The 24,035-nt window shown below is 54.8% G+C and overlaps 1 protein-coding gene across 1 annotated transcript; it reads left to right on the forward strand.

Moving 5' to 3' along the window:
• Positions 1–145: 145 nt before the first annotated feature.
• Positions 146–22,527, forward strand: BRD9 (bromodomain containing 9). Its single transcript, XM_019624351.1, is given in 15 exon segments — positions 146–272; positions 978–1,024; positions 1,026–1,090; positions 1,509–1,653; positions 3,368–3,478; positions 4,113–4,288; positions 5,507–5,639; positions 7,335–7,410; positions 8,650–8,745; positions 9,745–9,877; positions 11,820–11,931; positions 15,344–15,382; positions 18,131–18,230; positions 20,701–20,868; positions 21,763–22,527. Coding segments are annotated over 15 exon segments (1,629 nt in total). The 3' UTR covers positions 21,864–22,527.
• The last annotated feature ends 1,508 nt before the right edge of the window (positions 22,528–24,035 follow it).

The raw sequence follows: 24,035 nt of genomic DNA on the forward strand, positions 1-24,035 counted from the left end.
CGTTTCTTCTCTTGCTGGGGGAGGTGTTGCCATCATGGGGGGTGCTGTTTTCTGGCAGAGTCATTGCCGTGGTGAACAGGTGGGACTCGGGGCTGCTGGCTTGTTGGGGAGCAGAGACGGTCGGGCGCAAACAACAGCCCATGAGATGAGTGTCTGCAAAGCCAGCACGGTGGCTGGTGCTCGTCCGTTTGATCTGACCTACCTGCTGGAGGTGGTTGTGCACCAGCGCTCCCTGCCCCTCCCCAGTTCACCCGCAGAGCTAGTGACCAGATGTGGATCAGATGTGGCTTTCTTGGACCTACCTCGTCACTCTGAAAACTGTCATTGTTGGGGACCTGCTGCTCTGCACCCCTGTTGCAATTTAGCCCTGTATAGGCCGTTTCTCCCAGGAGCCCTAGTTCCTCGGTGGAGAAGAGCGTTCAGAAACTAAATTCTGGGTGCTGGGGGTGGCCCTCAGGGACAGCTAGGAAAGCCCGCTGTGTCCATACAGCTCCTAGAGGGAGCCGAGATGGATATCTGCGTTTACGTTTCCTGAAAACCATGTTTTCACATGTGGGCCCAGAGATGTAGCTAACAACCGCAGTGCTCACAGGAGCCCTTGTGCAGTGGACATTCTCAGCCCCATTTTACAGGTGACAGACAGGGGTACCCAGAAGTTGAGGACTCCCAAGATGAACTTCTGCGTCCAGAGCCTTTGTTCGCCCCTTCATTCCTTGTCTGGAATGTACCGGGCCCAGTGATAGGGGCTGGAAATAGCTTGATGGGGTAGCTCCGTGGTGTTGTTTTATGGGATGTTTGCACTCTCGAGTTTGGGGACCGATGTGTAGGTTATCCTCTCCCACCCAGCTGAGCTTTGTGACAAGGGGCCGAGGCTGGCTCTGCTTGATCTTTGTATCCAGTTCTTGTTTGAAGCTTCTTACTAAAATGCTGTGAAACTCGAAACAGATTGCACGCACTGTGACATTGGAGCTCTCCAGTGAAGTCATATCAAATTCTTTTTGCTCAATTTTTTTTCTTTTTAATCATCAGCTGAAAACGAGAGCACGCCCATTCAGCAGCTACTTGAGCATTTCCTCCGCCAGCTCCAGAGGTAAAGAGTGTTTCTGAAGAGCTTGTGCTTGGGGACATTGGGGTGTCTTTCTCTCTGAGGTGCTTTTGCCCTACCCCCATCGCCTGGGAAGGAGACACGTCACCTTCGTTGGTGACACTGGTCCGACAGGGTGGGCAAGCACCATGCAGGAGCAGAGTGGGGACTCCCGTCCGCTGAGTCAGCCTGGGGGCATCGGTGATGCTGTGATGTAAACGTCGCAGCCAGAGCCACGATGCTAGTTTGGGAACTTTTAGTGTGTCCAAAATACCTACCATATTTTAAGAGCATACATTTTATTCTTTTTTTAACAACCAAACTTTGGTCAACTATCAAATTTTGTATTGTGAAGAATTTTGTATCACTTAAAATTTAGATTTTAGGGGCTTCCCAGTTTAAATACAGATGTTTTTGTTTTTAGAAAAGATCCTCATGGATTTTTTGCTTTTCCTGTCACGGATGCAATTGCTCCTGGATACTCAATGATAATAAAACATCCAATGGATTTTGGCACGATGAAAGACAAAATCGTAGCTAATGAATATAAGTCAGTCACGGAATTTAAGGTAAGTGAATTTCAGTTCCTGAAATAATTGTTAGGAGGAGGCTCTGCGTTAGTTCATGTCCAGTAAATGCTTCATTCATCTCAGGCCGTTTTCAGTTGCACATTTTCACGGTGTTTCTGTGTTTGAGTTGGTGTTTCACAAGCAGCATGAAGGACATGGGTTGGTTGTTATTTTCTCTGTATTTAGTCTAGAAGCTGGCCTGCGTGTCAGGCTGTTAGAAATGCGTTGCTTTTTTTTTTTTTAAGTTTCTAAGTTACTATGCTGGCATAAATAGGACATGATGGGTCACACAGGCGTGTGTCCTACTTGGCCTGGTTCCGGAATGGGTATTTTTAGCAATATAATTGTCCTCATTCTTAGTTTTGTTGTGTAATAGCTGGGAGCTTAGGGTATTTTTGTTTTGTTTTGTTTTAGCTGAGCCATCCTGCCACCTGTTGGCAGCTCAGCGGCAGCTCAGCTCGGGCTGGGCATCAAACCGCTGTTGCTCAGAGCTCAAACTCTTGAGCGAGCTCTTAACCAACTGAGCCGCTCGGCCGGCCCAAGGAGTTTAGATTTCTGGAATAATAAATTCTTGCGTCCCTTGAGTTCTTCGCTGGCAACTTTTTTTTTAGTACCTACCGGCTGTGAGAGGCAGAAATGCTGGTGGGCTTGAAACCCGGGGGATGGGAAGGAACGCTTGACAATGTGGCAGCAGTGTCGTGCAGGAGAAGGATTGGGTTTCTTTCTTAGGTCTGTTATTTCTAGGAAAGCTTGGCTTTTCTGCACTTACTGAAGACGTTACTGAGAGGGTTTGCTGACCTGCTGACACACGGTCCTGGCTAAAAGGAGAGTAGGAGAAAAGATTTCCACAGGAGGATCGGGGGGGGGTGTGTGCCCCAGAGGGCAGGCGGTAACAGTAACCACACCTGAAATCCTCTGCCTTTTTGACTGCAGCCTCTGACCTGGCCTCTCGCTGGTGACAGCCAAGGTGTGAGCAGCGTGCACCCCGTCTTGTCCTCAAGAGAGTGTTCTGAACCCGACACAGTTGGGACCTGTGATGGACGGGGCCTTCATGGCCTTAGTCTCAGCCCTGGGGACACTGGCACCGTGACCTGTCAGGTCCCCAGATGGCACATGCTACATCGGCATGTGGCTTTAGAGGTCATTGTCCATACTGACGTCTAATTCACCTGTGATGGGTGTGTGCTAAATAAGTTGGTTAGGATGTTAAAATACAGGTGTTTCACATAATCTTAATATAGACTGCTATTGAATAAGACTGTCTTTACTTTAGGGGGAAGCGTTTTTCTTCTAGCACTAGAGTAACTGTAGACAAAATTTTAAGTCGCATGGAAAAATCCAGAGACAGAGGACATGACTGCCTGCCTCTCAGTTCATCCCTGGACTTTTCCTTAACCTGTTGTCAGCCTTTGGTCCTAGTTATGTCCCAGCTCCTCCAGACAGGAGCAAGGGCTGGAGACGGGAGGAAGCCCAGGGAGCCACCCTCTTCCTCTCACGAAGTGGACGTGTTAACACTCACCGAGAAGTTACAGACTTGGTTCCATGCAACTTAAGACCGATGAACAATTAGGAAAATTTCTCTGAGTTTTAAAGTTATCTTTTTAATCAAAGAGCCAAATTTCATTGTTTTTCACTCAATTTCAGGCTCTTCCTTTTGGCCTCTCTGCTGTTTACGTGATGGGTCAAAGCTGATGGGTTGTTTTCATTTTTTCAGGCAGATTTCAAACTGATGTGTGATAACGCAATGACGTACAACAGACCAGACACCGTGTACTACAAGTTAGCTAAGAAGATCCTTCATGCAGGCTTTAAGATGATGAGCAAAGTAAGAGACCCACTGAGAGCGAGCAGCCACAGAAACGAGGCTTGTCCTGCTCTGCGTGGTTTATGCCTAAACAGAAACTCCCTCCCCGTGAATAACATGCTTCCATCCAACCGCCACTGGCCACGGTGGGGCCCCCTTTGCTCTAGGGTAGACGCCCAGGCACCCTCTCCCTGCTCTGCTCCTGCCCCAGCTCTGCCGTCGTCTTTAGGGCTGGTGCAAAGTCCCGGATCTGGGCCTCAAGCCGGGTGTGTGTCTCACTGGATTGCAGCCAGCCTTTTGGGTTTGTTTTGCGTGGCTGCCTCACTGAGCCCAGCTGGGCCCTTCTGCCACCCTGAGTGGCTTCCCAGGTCTGTCCCATGAGCTAGGCTGCACGTGCCCCCTGTCTAGGACCCGTGCCTTGTGCCCGCTGAGCCCGTAGGTGAGGTGCAGCCCAGCCCTCTGCCAGCTCCGAGCGCTCGCCAGCCAGTTGGCCGCACCCTTCTGTGCTGACCCTGCGGCCACGTCCCGCTGCACCGCGTGGGAGGTTAGTGGTTAGGCCAGGTGAGGCTGTGGCCACCCCATCCATCCCATCGTCATGGCGCCTTGACGTGAGGGAGAGGTAAAGTCCTTGCCGCTCTGTGCTTTCTGATTCTAGGAGCGGCTGTTAGCTCTGAAGCGCAGCATGTCGTTCATGCAGAACATGGATTTCTCTCAGCAGGCAGCTCTTTTGGGCAGTGAAGACACAGCCGTGGAGGAGCCCGCTCCCGAAGTGGCACCTGTACACGTAGAAACTGCCAAGAAATCCAAAAGGCCGAGTAGAGAAGTCATCAGGTAAAGGGAAGGGCGCCGGCCTATGGGCTCGCACCCCCCCTGCCGCCATGGGGACAGCGCCAGGCTCACGGTGTCACTTAGGGACTGATGGGCTGCTCGTGCCACCTGGCGGGAGGGGCACAGCTCCCAGCAGCTTAGGTCCCGGTGCAGAGGGAAGCGACTGTTCTTCCTGCCCACCTTGAGAGGGGGGGGACCATCACCGTGACCGCTGGGAGGTGTCGGAAGGCCTGCAGGGAGTGGTTTGTGTGAGAGCCACGCTGTCCACGTGCAGACACACCATCCTCCAGCTGGCACAGTGACTGGTCCTGGAGGAGAGTCACTGTCACTCTGATAGACTCGAGGCAGCAGGGCCGAGACAGCCGCGCCGCGTGTGCGCATGCTCTGTCCCCAGCGTGGCACGGCTGCCTGCTGATTCTGTCACCCCTGTTCTCAAACGTGTTGTTGGGTGTACTTGTTGGCCCTTCAGTCGCAAGAAGCCTCCTCACGTGCAGGACACGTGCTGGCGCCCTGGGCTTATGTGTCCCAGCTGAGGACACAGCTGTGCAGTGTTGGCGGCACCCTGCGTGGCAGCGTGCGTTTCTCACCGTGCTCCCTGAGTTCTCAGTGCTGCACCAGACGGCGGGCCTGCCCATAGGCTCGGACCCCAGGCCGGGCTTGCTCCCGGAGCCGCTTGGAGGGGGTCCCACCCACCTGCTTCCAGAACCTTCCACAGCAGAGGCTGCCTCTTTTGGGCGCTGCCCATAGCCCCCCTAGCTGTTTGAGTCAAGAACTCCTTCGCGCGGAAGATGAGGCTGGCCTGCTGAGGTCTTGGCGCACCCTTGGGCCTCACGTCGGGGCTGCTCTCCAGCCTGGCTCACCACCAGCACCTCAGCCTCCATGGGGTTTTTCTCACTTTTTTCTAATGGTGCCTTGAATGATGCTTTAACCAGCAAGGCTCCTGTCGTGTGATGTTTCTTCTGTTTTCCCTAAAGCCACTGAAACGTGTAGCTGAGATGTGAGCACTGTGGGAAGTATGCTTGGCTTTCTCTTCTTCCTGAAAGCATCTTGTTTTACTGTGGTCAGACGTGCGCTTTGGGCCACTGCTGGCTGTCTCCACTCCTGCTGGCCGTCTGCTGGCCGTCTGCTGGCCTTGGGGCTACCATTAGGCACTGAGCACGTTGGAGGCGGGTGTGGTGTGCGCTGTGTCCCCCAGTGACTCGTGTGGTCTTTGCCTTGTAGCTGCATGTTTGAGCCAGAAGGAAATGCTTGCAGCCTGACCGACAGCACGGCGGAGGAGCACGTGCTGGCCTTGGTGGAGCACGCGGCTGACGAGGCTCGGGACAGGATCAGCCGGGTCCTCCCAGGTGGCAAGGTAGCGCTGCCCGAGGGGCTGGTGTGTCGTCTGGCAGGACAGCAGCCAGCATCAGAAACGAGTTATTGACTGTCAGGGTGTCCGCAAGTCTAGCCAGAGCGCTGTTGCTGTCCTGGGGGTGCCTTTGTCACTGCAGGGTCCAGATCAGGAGCGCATGCTACAGTCGCGTTCAGCTCCTCGTCCTCGCTGGCCTGTCTCGGGGGGAGTGAGGGGTCCTCCAGGGGCCAACGCCCAGATCGGGGGCTGAGCCCGACAGGTGAGCCCGGCAGGCTTTTCTGCTGCAGGTCGGCCTCCCTGTGTGCTCACCGCTCCATGCGCCCCTGCAGTCAGTCACTAATGGGGCCGGCCCAGGTGTGGCTGGGAGAGCCCGTCGGGCGGGACGCTGGACCTCAGGAGGAGGCCCCGCCATACTTGGAGCATCTTCTCCTCTCTGCCACAAGACCTAGGCCAGCACTTCTGGTATAGAAGCTTAACGCCTCCTGGCAGTCGTGTTGACAAGGACACAGGTGGAATTCTTGTGTATCCAAAATCTTATTTCAATATGTAGTCTGTATGAAAGTTTATTAGAACTTTACAGTCTCTTTTTTACACTAAGTTTGCAAAACACGCAGTGGAGTGTAAAGATTTGAAATACCTTTTCGGATACATCGGGTTATGTGAAATCTATCAAGATTAATTTTACCTGTTCTCTTTCACCGATTTTGAGTGTGCCTCCTGGAAGGTCTGAGGCTCCCTGTCTGGCTCATGTTGCAATCCTTGGGGACCTGCGGGTCCACCCCTATTTGATCCAGTCCTGTATCGGCCGTTTCTCCCAGGAGCCCTAGTTCCTCGGTGGAGAAGAGCATTCAGAAACTAAATTCTGGGCGCTGGGGGTGGCTCTCAGAGACAGAGCTAGGAAAGCCCCTACAGGGAGCCGAGATGGATGTCTGTGTTTACGTTCTCCGAAAACCATGTTTTCACACTGAAGCCCAATACCACCCAACATCGGTTTTGTAATTCCACAGAGAGAAACCTGGCTTCCGTTACCCTCAGCACACTTACTTGATCGAGCATAGCCAGTCTCCCATCTGTCCCCCCGTGCCCTACTCACCCTGCTTGGGCCCTGGTGCCCCACTCGGACATCTGGGCCCCACCTCGAGTTCCAGCACCCAGGCCGGTGGGCACCCTCCCCCGTCCTCCCCACGCCCCCCACGCACACTGACAGGTGGACACCCCGCTCCTTGACGCTCAGGGCCTGTAGAGGAGGAGTCGTTCTTACTGGTGGTTGGTGTCTACGTGGAAACAGCTGCCATGTGCCTTAGAGATGGGTCCTCGGCTGGCTGTCAGTGACATAATGCTCATCAACCAGTGTCTTGTAACTGGTCTTGTTGACGCTTCTCAGTGACTGTAAAGGTGGTTCCTGTGTCAAGTTTTCTGTTCCCAAAGCTCTGTTTTAGAAGGGCTCCTAGGAGCCTCTCTCAGAAGTCCTGTCACCGCACTCGTGTGCACGCTGTCCACTGTGGGTGGGCCGTAAGCTCCGGGGAGGGCATGACAAGGGCATCTGGCCTCGTTCATGGAGAGCGCATGACCTTGGCGGCCCTTGGGACTTGGCCCGGCTGGGCCCTGCGCCTCGGCCTTCACTGGCGCTTCAGTAGAAGCCGCCCGTGGGCACTGTGGGCCGTCGTTGGACGTGGGCTCAGGCGCGCTTCCTTGCAGATGGGCTACCTGAAGAAGAACGCAGATGGGGGCCTGCTCTACAGCGTGGTGAACACGGCCGAGCCGGACGCCGACGGTGGGTGCCTTCTGGGCTCACGGCTCTTCTCAGCCTGCTGCTCTTCTAACCTCTGCTCCTAGTCGATGGGTTTAAAACCTGTGACCTGTTTGTGGTCACGGTTTTCCCTGGTGTGTGTGACACCAGTGGGAACGTGGGGATGAGATGAGAAGCCTTGGCTGGCTTCCCGCCCCTGCACGGCCTCCTGTCCACAGCACTGTGGTAAATAGGCTGAGGGTGGTCGTCCAGGGTGGGCAGAGAGGTGCTGCTCAGAACTCTGACCCTGGTCCCTAGGACAGCCAGCAGGATGGGAATTGCGCTCCCACAAAGCTCCAGGCTTAGGGCTGGACACCCTGGTACTGTTGTGAGGGGTTCACCTCACACGTCGGAAACCGGTGTCCAGCCCTGCCCCCCTCGAAGCCTGAAAGCTAACTGTCAGCTCCATGCGAGTCTTATGAGAAAGCCCCCTTTGATAATTACGTCAGTGAAGATCTTGAAGGAGACATGAACACTGGGACCATCCAGCCTGTATGGTCTTTAAGAAGTAGTTTTACACTTTTCCGTCACCTTGGAAAAGATTTCAAAGGCTTACCCTTGGAAGAAAAGCAGAACCCACTGGATCTGAATATGCACATGTGCACACAGGCGGAAGATAAAACACTGCCCCTGGATGTCGCGCAGGTAGACGTGAGCGACCCCTACAGGCCTGGCCTGCCCTTGACATTCAGGTGTATTTGGCGTTCTCTGATGTATACGGAGTATAAACTCTGGCCAATTTCTTAATGTCCTTGGGAAGAGAACAGACGAGCTGATCACCTGCCCCCTAGCTTAGAAGGAGAACGGCCAGATTGAGGTTCTGATTGGCGACTTGAACCCTGCTCAGGTCACATGTCCGGTGTGTGGTTGATAAGTTTGCGCAGGAAACGTGCCTTTGCAGGGCACGCAGGGCGGGGCTTCCCCTGCTGCTGCTCCAGCCGTGCAACGTTCTGAGATGCCGAGCAGTCAGCTGAAATGTTACGTTGCTGGTGCCATGGTCAGGGAGCTGACGCTTCTCATGCTCTTGACTTGGGGGTGATCACAGAGAAGTTGGAGGGAGTGCAGCTGAGGTGGAGAATGCTGGCTGGCTTTTGTAGATTCAGTTTTAGATGGTGTTTGCGAAGGGCCCCGGCCTCGCTCCCACGTGGAATGGTGGGGAAAGCTGGCGGTGCTGTCGGGCGGGGGCTCCGCGAACCGTCCACTCACAGCCTGCTCTCCTTGCAGAGGAGGAGACACACCCCGTGGACCTGAGCTCCCTCTGCAGCAAGCTGCTGCCTGGCTTCACCACGTTGGGCTTCAAAGATGAGAGAAGGAACAAAGGTGAGAGCAGCGGGCATGGGGGCGCGCGGCCCCAGTGGCTCCTCCGCGGCTGTCCTGACTCACCTGTTGTCAGACCTGTATCCAGATTCCGATTTGGAAAGTGGTGGTGATGAAAATTCGCAGGGCAGGCGCCCCCTTGGCCATCTGCTCTTTGTTGGTGGGTGGGTCTCAGCCCCATGCTTCGTGGAATTCTCTGGATGGGCTGCCACCAGGCACATTGGTGGCTGCTGGGACCTTTGGGGCCAGGTGGTTGTCTAGTGGTGAGAATTGCATTTTCTCCAGCAAACTCACGTTTCACGTGTTTGGAGGGGTGCAGTGTGCCTGCCGCAGAGCCTGGTCTGTGGGTGGAGGTCTTCACAGTGAGGGCGACTGGCCCGGGGAGGGGGCGTTCACTGTATTTCTACGTGTGGTCGGCTTTCTGGCTCTGGGAATGTGTCAGTGTGTGCAGCTGTTTGTTCCCAGGGGACACTTTGTCACACTGGGGTACTCCTTGCCCTTCCGTACCCTGAGTGCTGCCCTCCAGGCCCCTGACAGTATTCAAACAAAGGTGCCAGCACGCGTCTCCTTAAGGGCAGCCACTATCTGACTCTCTTTACGTCCCCTCAGCAAGAGCTGAGCTCTAGGCAATTCCCAGATGTCGGGGGCGGGAGGGGGGGGGACGACGACAACATGAGCTGGCACCCAGCAGCCCTCCTAGTGTCGCTCACTCCCTCACAGGACACTGAGCCATTCTCTGCAGCCTTGGCCATGGAGGTAAATCGGGGTGACGAAGCCATTCTGCTTGTTATGCCCCAAAAGCTTCCTCCAGTTCAGCTGGACTCAGGAGCAAGGCTGTCGTAGAGAAGACGGTGTGGCTGGGGTGTGTGTGTGGGGGTACATGTGCAAGAGTGTGTGTGGCTGAGCAATCCACAAGGAAGACGCCGGAGTGTGTGCATCTTGCACCCGGTCGGTTTGAGTGTAAACCTGAGGTTCCCTGTGCTTCCCTCTCTTGCCTCTTAGTCACGTTTCTCTCAAGTGCCAGCACTGCGCTCTCGATGCAGAACAACTCGGTGTTTGGGGACTTGGGCTCAGATGAAGCGGAGCTCCTGTATTCTGCCTACGGGGACGAGACGGGCGTGCAGTGTGCGCTGAGGTGAGCCGGGCGCAGCCCCACGGCCAGGCTGCTTGCTTGCTCTGCCCGGAGCCCTTTTCCTTCTGGGCACCTCGGGGCCTGTTCGTGGGCGAGTGGGGAGACAGCCACGGGCAGCAGGTTCATACTGCAGCAGAAAGTTCCCATGGTTGTCAGTCAAGTGCTGTGGTCTGTTGGGGGCCAGGTGACTCAGTCACAGTTTTAAGGAGGTGATGACCCAGGGTGTGGTTGAGAAAAGCTTGTGCATGTCTAGTGAGTGTGTCTCGCCGTCGTGTTAGGTATGGTTCTCGGCAGCTGCATTAGTCAGCCCGGGCTGCGTAACACGCACGGCGCACACAGCCCTGAGCAACAGACGTCTGCTGTCTCCAGTCCTGGAGGCTGGAAGTCCAGGCTGCGGTGCTGCTTTCTCCTGAGGCCTCTGTTGTCCCGTTGTCATCACTCTTGTGTGTCTGTGTCCTAGTCTCTTGCTACCAAGAAACCAATCACGAAGTTAGGGCCCCCCCGAAGGTGTCACTGTCACTTAATCACCCTTTAAAGTAAAGGCCTCATCTCCAAATGCAGTCACATTTGGAGGTACTGGGGGGTTAGAGCTTCAACGTGGGAATTTTGGGGACAGTTCCACCCTTCACAGACTAAGATGTAACATTAAAACTATAGACGTGGTACTGTGTTTCTGTACAAATGTTTTTGTGTGTATCTTTTTATTTTCTGTAGCAAAGTAGAAACTGGTCACCTTTGTATTAATAGAATTCTAGTAATTTTCCATGAGGAAAGTAACTTAATTTTGCTAGCCTCTAAGCAGTGGAATCTTTCTACATTAGGTCTTTGTTTTATTTCAAAAAAGGAACAACGTATTTGAAAAATAAACAAGAAATTAGCCCCTAATACAGTAAATGAACACCTAACCCAAATTTTCATGAAAAAAAAGAAGTGAAAGTAGGAAACTGAGGAGGAAATTTCTTGCAGGAGAGGATGATGTCACGAGCTGGTGACTGTCCCCTTCGCTCCTTGCCACCCACCCCCTGGCGGCGTGCTCACAGCTCTTGGACAGCAGCCACCTTTTGTTCAGGTGGCACCGCGTGGCTGGACCACACTTGCCTTCCCCGAGTGCCTGTCCCTGAAACACGTGGACCCTGTGTGGCACACAGGGAAAGTCACGGCATGCGAGCCGCAGGCAGGCGGGGCTCCTGGACCCCCCACACCACCTTTTTTGGGCACTCTGTCCGGGGCACGTCCGGGCCACACTGAGGGTGCTCTCCAGGCCTGCGCCCGTCTCACAGTCACTTGGTCGTTTGTCATAATCGCTCCTGGTAGAGACACCCCAGGCTGGCAGCCTCCTCGCTGTGTGGGAAGGTCCTTGAAGCAGGCCTTCTGAGCCTTCTCCCGGCTTTGAAGCTAGGACTGGGTTTTTGTTCCCTGCCACCTTTTTACGTTTTTTGGAGTGTGGTTTTGGTTGTTGAGGCATTCACATGGCTGCAGAATCAAAGTGACACTGAAAGATGTCTTTGGAGAGCCTTGCTGCCACCCCTGCCCCTCCCTCCCCAGCAGGTGGCCGTTTACACTGTGCATCTCTCTTCAGTCTACTTGCATTTTTGCACCAAAAACAAATAGACACGAATGCACTTCTTGAACAGAAATTAGCGTAAGTTACCTTATGTATGTGCACCCATGGCTCTTCGCCTCGCTTTTTAAAAATTAATTTGTTCTTGAGACCTTTGTGGTGTTTTGGGGTCATGGACACTGAAGATCTGACGAGTCTGTTGGTCCACTCCCACCCGCACCCCATGCGGGAGACTCATAGCTCGTGAGACCTCGGGGGGTGTTGCGGGATGGGGGGCCAGTGCCGCCGGCTCCTGTGCTCGGCTCCGCCAGCCTGGGTGGCAGCAGACTCTGGGAGACTAGAGCGTCGTGTTTGTCCAGCGTGCTCTCCCACGGCCCCTTCCAGCCTGCAGGAGTTCGTGAAGGATGCTGGCAGCTACAGCAAGAGAATGGTGGATGACCTCCTGGACCAGATCACAGGTGGAGACCACTCGCGGATGCTCTTCCAGCTGAGGCAGGTGGGCTGCGCGTGGCGTTACTCCTGTAGAAAGAGCCCATCCACACGGCTGGGTTCTGGGGAGAAAGCTGTGTTGAGGGCATCGCTGTCACTTCCTCCCGCATGGGTTTTCCATGTTTTATTTTTACTTTCAACCGGCAGTTGTCTTTAAAAGGAACGTTAAAAAGTTCCCTATTTACCTCATGTTCACTGTTTCTGGCACTCTTCATAACTTTGTGTATATATTCCCAAATCTCTTTCATCTTTCAGCTGTCATTTTCCTGTGTCCTGAAGAATTTTCTTTTTTTCTTTTTTTTTATTTTTTTATTGGGGAATTGGGGGGATGGGAACAGTGCTGGGGAATTGGGGAAAGGGGAACAGACAAGTTGCTGTCCTTTTTGGTCTTCAGTCTAGTTGTGGAGGATGTTGCCTCACTGGCCCAAGTTGGCACCATCATTGCACTCTTCTCTGGCGAGGCAGATCAGTCGCCGGCTTCTGGACGGCCGCTCACTGCGGCTGCTGGCCGCTCACGCTGGCTGCTGGCCGCTCACGCTGGCTGCTGGCTACACACGGTAGCCCATGGCAACCCACTGCCACAGGGACTGCAGCCCACGCCGTCGCCGTTGCCTGCGACTCATGGCAGCCCAGCTCCAGGTTGAGCTGTTGTTCAGCATCCTAGCTGTAGAGGGCAGTGTCACTGGCCCTCATATGTGGGATCCGAACCGGGGCCCTCTGGCATCCCAAGCCAGTTCTTAACCATCGCGCCACTCGGCCGGCCCGTGAAGAATTTTCTTTACTATCTCTCCTAGTATAGATTTGCTGGCAGTGAATTTGCCCAGCGTCTCTCTGTCTGAGAAAAGTTTTTAACTTTATTTTTGAAATTCATTTTCCTTGCGTCTGGAATTAATAGATTGGCTTTTCTTCCTCTCTACTTTAAAAGATGTTTGACTTGCACTGTTTCTGAAGTGTCTGCAGTCACTTTTATCTTCGTGTTCGATTGTAATATGTCTTTTTTGGTCACGGTCATGGACTAACAAACTAGCCCATGAGCTAAGAATGTATTTCACATTTTTTAAAGGTGGTGAAAAAACAAAAACTAGGCTGTGGACCATTTGTGGCCCTCAAAGCCTCAAATCTGTGTGCTCTGGCCCTTGGGAGAAAAAGTTTGTGGACTTTTGCTCTTGATGCCTTTAAATTTTAATCTTTATAACTGACTTCCAGCAATTTATTTTCCATGTGTCTTAGGGCACTTTTCTTTGTGTTTGTTCTGCTTCCAAGAAGCTTTATTGAGCTTCTTGGCCCTATTGGTTTATAGTTTTTAAGAAATTTGGAAGATTTTCAGCCATTACTTATTCACATTACCCTTCTGTCAGCTTTTCTGGGACTTTGACACATTTGTTAGATGTCTTGATAGAGCCCACATGTAACTGAAGCGCTTTTTTAAAAAAAATTGTCGTTCCCCCCCCACACACACACATACACCTCTTTGTTTGGATAGTTTGTGTTGCCCTGGTTTCAACTTTAGTATTTATTTTTACACCTTGTCTGAATCTACTGTTAGTCCTAACCAGTGACTTTTTCATTGAAGATACAGTGTTTCTATCTCTAGAATTCTGGTGGGTTTGTTTTTTTTTTTTGCATCATTCATTCTCTCACATTATGTTCATGTTTTCCTTTAAATCTTTGGACATGTTCGTCATGTTTCAAGTCCTTGTCCACGACTTCTGGCGTTTCTGTTGTTTTGGATCTGTATGTATTGGCAGATTTTTCTCTGGGTTATCGGCCATGACTTGCTGTTTCGTTTGTATGGTTGGATGAGACTTGTAAAAAAAAAGAAATGTAAGACTATCTCAGTAATTTTTTTATTTGGTTTTCATGTTGTAATAAAAGTATTTTAAATGGGTTCAGTAAAATAGTTAAGAGCAGTTGCACATCAAGGTTAATTTTAACGTGGCTACTAGAAAATTGGCAGGTATGCGCTTACGTTACATCCCCGTTGGACAAGGCTGACCTGGGTGTTACCTTCTTCCGTTAAAGTCTGTCGGTGCACATTTTGGCAGAGTTGTTACTTGTGAGTCACCTGATCTTCCTGGGCTTGTTTTTAAGCTTTGTTACGGTCGTTCTAAGCAACCTTTATTCTAGGGTCAGCTTGGCTCAAGTCCTAAGAAGTAGCCCTTTGAGGGCCTCTTCTGTTGGCCCCAGTTTCAGCGTGGGGTCTGCTCTGTCTGTGTGGAGTTGGGACGGGTCTGCCCTGCATGCTAGCTCGGTGGCATTTCATGTGTCCGAGCACAGCTCAGTGTCAGCACGGCTCCTGCCCCGAGCAGCGTGTGCTCCCCTCCACACGGCCCTGCCGGCCTGTCAGGTCCTTGCGTCGGCGCGGCATCCAGGCCCTCAGTGACGCTCTTTGCACCACGGGCTGCGAGTCTCCTCGCGGCATTGCCCCCGGGCACAGATCGGAAGCACCATCCACGTGCTCTGTGCTGCTGCTTCCAGCCGGAGGCCTGTCACGTGCTGGCACCTGGGTTTCCTCTCTAGGTTCCAGCGTGATAACCTTCTGACAGTGAACTTGTGTCGCATTACATAGTTTTAGAGATGTGCCACAGCACTGAACGACACTCAGGAATATACGTTAAAGGAAGCTGATGGGAGGAAACGTTAAAATATGGCAACACGTATTTTTCTGTTTAAAAGTTTGTGACAGTCATAACACAAATGAATCTCAGAAACATTATTTGAATAATAGGTCACAAATACAAACACGTGCAGACGGAATGGCTGTTTTTGGGTATGTGTGTAGAAGTAGGTATTTTTAAGGTGATGCTTTTGCCATATCACAAGACAGTGGCTCAGGGCAGCATTCGGGCTGTGGTCACACAGTCGTGGTCAATCCCGAGCCCTCTTCCGGGTCCTGTGCTAGCCGACGTCTAGGGCACATGGCCCCATAGCTCTGCCCATCCGAGGGCAGTGGTAGCATCGGGCACCCTGCCCGTCAGGGCTCCATCTGGTCTCAGGTGGATTGGGTCTCCCGCATTGAGCCACCAGGCCCAGTGTTTTCCTGAGCCACCTTGAGACTCAGGTACAACGTCTGATGTTTTCCTTTTGTTTTCCGCCATCTGACGCCGCAGAAACAAGGGTAGGTGTCTTCTCACCCTTCGCCTGCCTCTTGCCTAGTGCGCTCGTGGGCACTCAGCCCCCTGGGCATCGTGGCTGGTGCTGCATGAACTGGGCATCTGTGGGTGGAGTTAGGTGTGTCAGTCACACTGCCGGCTGCACAGAAGCATTGAGGCCGGCTCTGATTCACAACAGAGTGGGAACATCACGAGGACAGCCCAGGAGTAGTCAGTAGGCCGTCATGTGTGTCCGTGACAGATGAATGGCCCCTCTATGTACAATCGTTTTGGAACAACTGGTTTCCTGCCTGTTTTGCTTTGCAGAGGAGAAATGTCCCGATGAAGCCCCCAGATGACATGAAGGTGAGTCCCACAGACATGTAAGTAAAGCCTGATGCTCAGGACCCAGCAGGGCAGGAATGGGGCGGTTGAGAGAGCGCCATGCATTGTCTTATTTAGATTAATTGTGTTTCTGATGAATAAGATTTAGTGGTAGTCTCACCCCCTCTCCCATTTTAATGGCTTGGGGTGAGGGGAGCAAAGCCACAGTACATACCTGTAAATCCACACTCAGGAATGCACAGGTGCTGGGCAGTGGGGGTCCTGTCCTGGGGTGCACACACCAGCAGGCAGGTGCCGTGTGCTTGTGGCTGGTGCATGTGTGCTGCCCACTTCTGAGTGGGACAGCACTAGGTCCTCAGGGCCTCACCGGCGCCCAGTGTAGATGGTCTTGAGGAAACCGTTCGTTGTGGTTCGCTAAGGTTCCCCCCTTCTGTGCCTTGGGAATCACTTGGCGTGCACGTGTTGACAGTGGGCTTTGAACACAGTCTTCGTGCTGGAGCAGAGACGCCAGGATGCTGGGCAGGGCGTGGGGCCTGGGCCGGAGCGCCAGCCTCCTGTTGTGCGAGGCTTGTCGAGTGACACACCAAAGGTGCCGTGGCATCTCCCCCTAGGGTGTGCTCCCAGTGCAGCTGGGTGTGGGAGGCAGCCAGGGTTCTGCAGACGCTGGCACAGAGGGCAAGCCCACATGTATCTTTGAAGAGCTGGGGCGCAAGCAGGCCACCTTGAGCTGGAAGGCCGGCCACACCCCTGCTCGGCCACCAGGGCCTCACGGACAGCTTTCAGAAGGGGCCCCTTGTCACCTGGACCATCCCTTGTGCAGTGGGCACAAGCGCCCGTTCCCCGCTGCTCTCCTGACCCCATGGTGGCCGTGGCCAGGCCCGTCCCTGCTCTCAGTCCGTTCTGTGCTTTGCTGTTTATGTGGGGCGTGCTGCCTGGCGTTGCCCCGTGACGAGGCGCCCACTTCTGTCCACTTTATTTCATCTTGCTCGTGCCCCTCATGGTGTCGGGCGATGTGCTTCTGTCACCACTCGGCTCCCAGACGTTTCTGCAATTATAGTGTTCGTTTCTGCCTTAGGCTGCACTTTTTAACGTCCTTGAAGGCACCAGCTTTAATGGTAACATCATCTTCAATGGTGTCTCAGAATGTAGACCTCCTCGCTTAGCCAGCAGAACTGGCCCATGGAAAGGTCAGGGCTGGACCGCTCTCCCGTAGGTGAGCCCTGGAGCGGTCCGGCTTGGGAATGCTCTGTGGGACACGTGCACGCATGTGCGTGCGTGAGTGCACGGCGGGCGGCGCTGCTCGGCTGTGGTCTCTTGGGAATCTGCACCGAGTGCCCGTTTACTGGTGGAATAAGGTGTGAGCAAACCAGTTTTCTTCGGGATCTTTGCGAGCTCCACATGGCCTCGTGCTTTAGGATCATCAGGTAAACCTGTAACAAACACCCCTGAAAGACACACTGTGGGGTGGGCCCCCCTGAGTGTGAGGAACGGGGGCCCTGGGTGGGGTGACTGACAGCTCTAAGCCTCAGTCTCTGGTTACGAGGTGGACGGTAATGGTGGGGTTGTTGTGGGGCCTGGCCCATCACCGGGCTCTAACCATGAGCTCAGCCCGATGTGCTGATGGCCGGAGTCGTTCCAGTACAGTTCCTATTGGGAGAGATCACTTAGCAAGCACAGACGGAAGTAGGTTTTATGAAAGCCAAGTGACAGAAGCAAATTGACAGATCACTGAGGCCAAGAAAGCCCCATGGCAGAGGGTTCACACCAAGGCCAAGACAACTCAATGGGCACGGGGCACATAGGCCTGGTGCCCGCTTGCTCGGTAGCAGCAGCCGCAGCGTCCTCCTGTCACTGGGTCCCTGTGAGTCGCTGGATGGAGGTGGACACCTTTTCCTACCGTGCAGTCAGCAGTCGGTGTGGGTCCTTGTCCAAGCCCCCGAGAGGGCCGAGGGTGGCGTGGGGGTGTGGAAAGGCATCTGCACAAGCTGGGCCCGCAGACTCAGCGTCTCTCATGTGGAGCTTTCGTTTCTTAACTATTTGGTGACGATATGGTGTCACTCCAGAGTGGCCCGTGGGAAAGGGCGCTGTCCTTTGACACTAAATTTTCTATAGTGACTTAGGATTTGGTACCCATGTGAAAGTATGTGATTTGGCAGAATTTCAAGGGCCTTTGAGTACTTAGATGGCCCCTGAAATGTAGCTTAAAATATAGCTACATGTGAACCCTAAAATCCTAGTATTCTGAGAGTCGCACACTGGATGGAAGATATGTGTGTGGTCGGGGAGAGGGTCTCGGAGAACGTTTCTGTACCATGCAGAGGCGGAATTCACACGGCCACTTCTGCAGAGGAGCACAGTGCGCCCTGAGGGCGGGAGAGCTGGGGGCCTGCAGCGCATGGTCCCAGGAGGCTCCCCGGGAGGAGGAGAGAGCGCTGTGGTTTGCAGGCTGCCACGTGACTTACCTGAAGTCCCTGAGAAATAGCCGTGGGCTCTCAGGTGCTGTGTACCTACCTGATGCAGTCTGCCCCACGCTCCCTCAGCACCTGCTGGTCCCCAGAGAGCCAGCAGCCCTGTGTCCGTCTGGCATTGCTGTTCTCGGCATGGCTCCTCGTGGACTCACCCCTGCTGGCCCCTGGGCCGTGGCACGGACTGGACATGGCTTGGCCTCGCCCACTCCTGGGGGTGGACACGAGTGCAGGCTTGTCCTCCCAGCGGTGCTCACTGCCCACTTAAGTGTCTCTCCTGTTTCCTGTTTCCTGTCCTCTGCAGGCTGGGGACTCCCTAGGAGATGGCGGCTCTGTGCTGGATTTTGTGTCAGTGAAGTCGTATTCTGACGTCTCTCTGGACATCTCCATGCTCGGCTCTCTGGGTAGGTTGTGCCAGGAACAGCCCCCCGAAGCTCTGTGGTCGGGTCGGCAGGCTCAGCGGGAAGGAGGTGCCCTGGTGCCTGATTTCCACCCCGCCTGAGGGGGGGTCCCCAGGGTCACAGGGCTGTCACATGCTGCTGTCCTGGCTCCCAGGAGGATGGCCCAGCCTGGTGGGGTGGCCATAGGTGGGGGCCCCGCTGTCCTCAGGGTCCCCTTCAGATGGCTGTGGGCCAGCTTCCTGGGTCACCTTCCTGACGCAGGCCACAGCTTTCGGGTCACTGGGTCCCTCCATCCTGTCACTTGCAGCTGCCGGCCTCAGCCTGCTGTCATGGCTTCAGTGCTCACGTGTGCCCCCCGGGATGTTCCCTTAGGGCCTGGTGGCCCCGTTGTGGAAAATGCCCCCACTCCTGCCCAGCATTTGGTGTTTGGAAGTCTGCTCTGCCGTCCCAGCTCCCTGTTGGCTGATGGTGCTTGTGGTGCCTCTTCTCCCTCTTTTCCTTTGGACATACCTGTGCTTTCACCTGGAGCAGCTCCCCCGGGGGACCTGTGGCCATGTCTGGAGATAGCTGTGGTTGTCACAATTGGGGTGCCGTGCCTCTGGCATCACGTGTGGAGGCTGGAGGTTCTGCTAAACCTCTTGAAATGCACAGAACAGCCCCCCACAGAGAGTGACTGGGCCCCAGTGTCAACAGCACCGAGGTTGAGAGTTCAAAGTAGGTTTTGTCGCTCCGTTTTAGGAGCATAAAGTACAACCTTGCTTTGTCATCCATCCTGACAGTCTCTGCCTTTCGGTTGCAGTGTTTTTAGACCATTTGTGTATAATGCAGTTACCGGTGTGACTGGACTCATGTCTGCCATCTTGCTGTTGGTTTTCTATTTTCCCAGTATTCGGGGATCCCCAAGGCTACCCCAGGTTTGCTGATTCCCTAGGACTCAGCATATGGTTGTTCTCATGACTGTGGTTTATTACAGAGAAAGGACACTGACCACACCCCACAAAGGAAAGGCACCTGGGGAGTGTCGAGACCAGGTGCCGTGTCCACAGCCCCCTCTCCGTGTGTCCCAGCAGCGGTGTGACAGCGTAGCCCCTCTGCTCGGCACACGCACGTGCCAGGCTCCCAGAAGGAAAGCAGGCGTTCAGCTTAAACCCTGTGACCGAACAGGCCGCTGAGGCACAGTGAGCCCTCCTGTCATTCGGGTGGTGGGAGCCCTCCCGAAACCCACAGCCACTGGCCAAGGGCAGCCCGGTCTTCGGAAGCGAGCGGTCTCGAGTGCTCCGGTGACACTCTTTCGCACACGGCTCCTTTTTCCCTCGGGCTGTGTCAGGATTTCTGCTTATTGCTCGTTGTCGGGAGTTTGGTCCTAGCATGCCTGGTTAGCTTTTCTTTAGGTTATTCTTCCTGCGTTATGTGCAGCTTCTTGGTCCCAGGGATTTATAGGTTTTATCAAATATGGGAAGTTTGGCTGTGTCCCAGTTCTGCCCATCTGTTGTTGAGTCTCTGCTGCGTTTGGAGCCATCTTGCACTGTGACCTCAAGGGCGCTGGGGTCATCCCGGCCGTGCTGACCTGCCATTGACCTCCCTGGGGTTTCCGTTTTTATCCAGCTCGTTCTGCCTTTCCAACATCATCGTCCCCTTCTCGCCTCATGGTCACGGTTCCTGTTCCTTCTTTAACACGTGGAGCAGGTTCCCAATCGCTGTTTGAACGCCCCGTCTGCTCGTCCCACATCTCTTTATGGTGTTCCTCCCTGGTGGGGCTGTGACGTCCTGCTCTGTCGCCTGCCTGGTGGTGGTTTACCGGAGGTCAGGCTCTGCACTTACGCTGGTGGGTGCTAGACTTGGTCGCCCGCCTGTGGACCGTGGTGGACCTTGTCGGACAGCCTCTTGGGCAACCTGGCGCTGTCGGACCCTGTCCAGGGTTTGCTCTGACACATTCTTAGGGCAGGCACAGAACTGCATTTAGTGTAGGCCACACCCTTCCACATGCTTGGGACGCAGATTGTCACAGCGTGTGTGAGCTGTTGACCTCCCTGGCAGGGCACAGGGCCATGCGTGGCCTCACCTCGCCAGCCGGGCAGCCCTTCCTCACCTGCTCACTGCCCGCCCTGGCCGTGGCCTGTGCCCGGTCCTGGTGTCTGCAAGCCTCTTGTTCCCCCCCCCCCCCCCCCCCGTCCTGCTTCTGAGTCGCTGCGACGGGAGGGCAAGGCCTGTGCGTGCGGTGGCTCCTTCACACCGAGGTGGCGCCTGGTTCCTGGCTGGCACGCCAGCCCTCCCGGCGGCCTCCTCCCCGCCAGCACGCTCCCAGCACCTCCCCGCCCTGCGAGCTGCTCGTGCTCCTCAGGCCTCACCTCTGAGGGGTCGTCCTGAGTGCGTGGCCACGAGGGAACCGCGGAGCACACCGCAGGTGCCGCACGCGGTGCTCTCCCGGCCGCCCGGTGAACTGGGCTGATGTCTGTCATCCTGCGTTTGGCAGGGAAAGTGAAGAAGGAACTGGACCATGACGACGGCCACCTGCACTTGGATGAGACGACGAAGCTCCTACAGGACCTGCACGAGGCGCAGGCGGAGCGCGGGGGCTCCCGGCCATCGTCCAACCTCAGCTCCCTGTCCAACGCCTCGGACAGGGACCAGCACCACCTGGGTAAGGCGGCCCCGCCGGGCCCCGGGGCTGACGCTGCCACACCAGGCTGGAGACCCCGGGGCCCGCGCTCGCGAGGCGGCTGCACTGCGGCGACGCGTGGGAGTGGAATTTAGTTAGTGCGAGCAGTTTGTGGCCTTGGCCGTAAGATCCCGGCAGTCCACATGTCAGGAGGAGTCCCAGGTGGCCGCGTCCTGAGGCCCTTGGTCGGGGACAGATAAGGAGGCCAAGGACCCTGACAGCCACGTGGAGTTAGACCTTGGAAATGTGTGTTTCTTTCTAGTGTTCCTCTTTTTAGCCCTAAAACAGTGTGTTGACAAGTGAGTTCCTCCAGGACCCTTAATTGGGGACAGCACATGACCTTCCTTGGCCAGGGGACGCCGTGTTTAATAAGTGGCTGTGTTGGCCCTTCAGTACCCCACCAGGATGTCACAGCTCCGCCAGGAAGGGGACCAAACATTTGCCTTGTGGCTCCTTGAATCTGCTGTGTTGTGTCCACACTACAGTTTTAGTTCCCAGATACAAATACTGAATGACTCAGAGAATAAATCTTGACATTTGAGGTGTAGGGGTAACAGCTACAGAGGTTTGACGAAAGCTCTGAATCAGGACCAGTATTTTCAGTCCCGTTAACCTTGTGATAAACGGCACACGAAGTAGGTTCCTCAGAGAGATGATGGGTTGGCCAGTACTCTGGGAGAGATGGGGGGCGGCCCCACCCTGGGAGAGATGGGGGGTGGCCCCACCCTGGGAGAGATGGGGGGCGGCCCGAACCCTAGGAGCCATGGCTCTGGCTGAGTTCTGGGCTTTGCTGACAGCAGAGACAGACACGCAGACGTGCGACTTCGGCCATAGGTGCAGACCTGTTGAAATGTCCCGTCTTCCCCACTCTTGCAGGAAGCCCTTCTCGCCTCAGTGTCGGTGAGCAGCCAGAGGTGACCCGTGACCCATACGAGTTCCTTCAGTCTCCAGAACCTGCAGCCTCCACAAAGAGCTAGCCTTGTCGATAGTCTTGGATTGCTTTTTTATTATTATTTTCTAAGTTTTCATTTGCATGTACAGAGTGCTTGTCATGAGACAGACTTTCGTGTTGTCCCCTTGGGCGTGCAAGAAGCAACCGGGGAGGTGAATTGTCTTTGATATCATGTCGGCCGCACTGCAGATGGCCATGAACCCTGAATCATGGAAATCCTACATAAAGGGGGTGTGACCACATTCTGTGAGGCTGGCGTGGTCTGCCTGAGCCTCGCGGTGTCGGTACAGCCCTTCCCAGTGGCCGGTGTGGAGGACACACACCTGTCCTCCACGAGTGCCCCGGGGGAAGCAGATGAGGGAGCCTTGGGTTGGGGGTCCTGCATGTTCTTTGCTCCCGGCGCCCCACATCCCCACATTTCTGAGGCAAGTCACTGTGGGGGCCACACGGGAGCCTGTGGGGGCTGGCCGTGCCCCGTCCTGGCTCCGGACAGGCTGGGAGTTGAGGGCTAGTTCACATGCCTGAGGAAGGGGTACTTCTGCTGGGAGACTTGGAGGTCAGCTGCCCCACCAGTTACGGTCAAGTCTTACGTGTCCGTAACACATTTTCTGTTCTGGATGTATTTACTGGATTCCTGTTTATATTTGTACACTATAAATAAACCTTAATAAACAGATACACAAAGACTATAAGTGCATAGAATTACTTACAACACTGCTAGGCGTCCACTTTTGAGTGACTTTTCAGTAAAAACCTTTGTCACACGAGGTTGACAGTGTCTCTTCCTGGTCACTGTCTTGTGCCATCCAGTCCAGTTTTGGCACCCAACGCATGCAACTTTCTGCTCTGTTCTCTCATTGTGAAAATATAAAGTCAGAGAATCCGTTATATCCCAGGGTGGGTCAGGCCTGGGGGAGAACGTGTGACCGGGAGGCAGTGGGCAGTGTGATGTGCCTGGGCCCACGAGCACCGCTGGTCAGGGCCCTGCCGGCCACTGCCTGCCTGGGCCCGAAGGGCTGGCCGAAGCCCCGTCTTGGATAGATCAGGGTCCTCCGCAGACGTCTCGTGAAAGGAAACGTCACAGATGAAGCGTCCAGAAGCAGCTGTGGCTGGTGGACGCGGGAAAGGAATATATTAACGGCTTCAGCAAAGGAGTGCAAACCCCACAGCTGGCCGAGAGCTGTCCCCAGCCCTGCAGCTAGTCCTCTGCTGGCCTCAGCACCACTGAGTCCCCTCTGCTCTGCAGCCTCGCCCTAGCCCCTCATCACTGTGTTGACACCCAACTTCGGCGAGGCTGGGGGAGGCAGAATCTGGGTCTCCAGCCTGGGGTAGGAGATGGCTGTGCCTCCACCAGGACTCAGGTGGGGGTCCCTGAACATGGGATGCAGGGCAGATGCGGATCCGGGGCCTTTGCCCCTCCCTGGCCCGAGTTCACGTCAGTGCCAGTGTGACAGCAGGCAGAGTGCACTGTAGCACTCCCAGGGCCCCAGACCTCCCCAAAGGGGGTGGTCTCCGCCTCCCAGAACATGGGCCCACAGCCTTCCACTCAGAAAGCTCCAGGCGCACAGGGAAGGCAGCAACAGGACCGGAGGAAGCGGACGCAAGGCCCTCGTGTTCCGTGGAATCTTGTAGGTAAAATTCACAGGACAAAAAACGAACCATTACCTGTTTTAAATATGCGGCTCAGGCATTGGTATACTCATGGTGCTGTGCCTCCACCATCAGTCCAGACACGTGCATATGCATGTCCTGCCCGTGCCCAGCCTGCCCCACCCCGCACCCCCTCCCTCTGCAGTGAGGGGGCACCACCAGGACCTCAGATGTGTGCACAGCAGGACTGCAGGCAGGTGACGGCGCTACTTCCGGCAGCACGAAGTCATGGATGGCCTGAGTTGCAGGCGTGTTGGTCGGTCACAGACAATGGGGTGTCGTCCATTCCACACATCAGTGTGGGCAGGGGCGTCCGGTTAGCTCACGTGGTTAGAGCGCAGGCTCATAACACCAAGGTTGCTGGTTCAATCCCCACATGGGCCAAGGAGCTGCGCCCTCCACAACTAGATTGAAACAACTACTTGACTTAGAGCTGATGGGTCCTGGAAAAAAACACTATTTTCCAATTTAAAAAATTTTAAAATCAGGGCCGGCCGAGTGGCGCAATGGTTAAGAACTGGCTTGGGATGCCAGAGGGCCCCGGTTC

This window comes from Hipposideros armiger, unplaced genomic scaffold, assembly GCF_001890085.2.
Source record: "Hipposideros armiger isolate ML-2016 unplaced genomic scaffold, ASM189008v1 scaffold_585, whole genome shotgun sequence".
In the NCBI taxonomy this organism is placed as follows: Eukaryota; Metazoa; Chordata; class Mammalia; order Chiroptera; family Hipposideridae; genus Hipposideros; species Hipposideros armiger.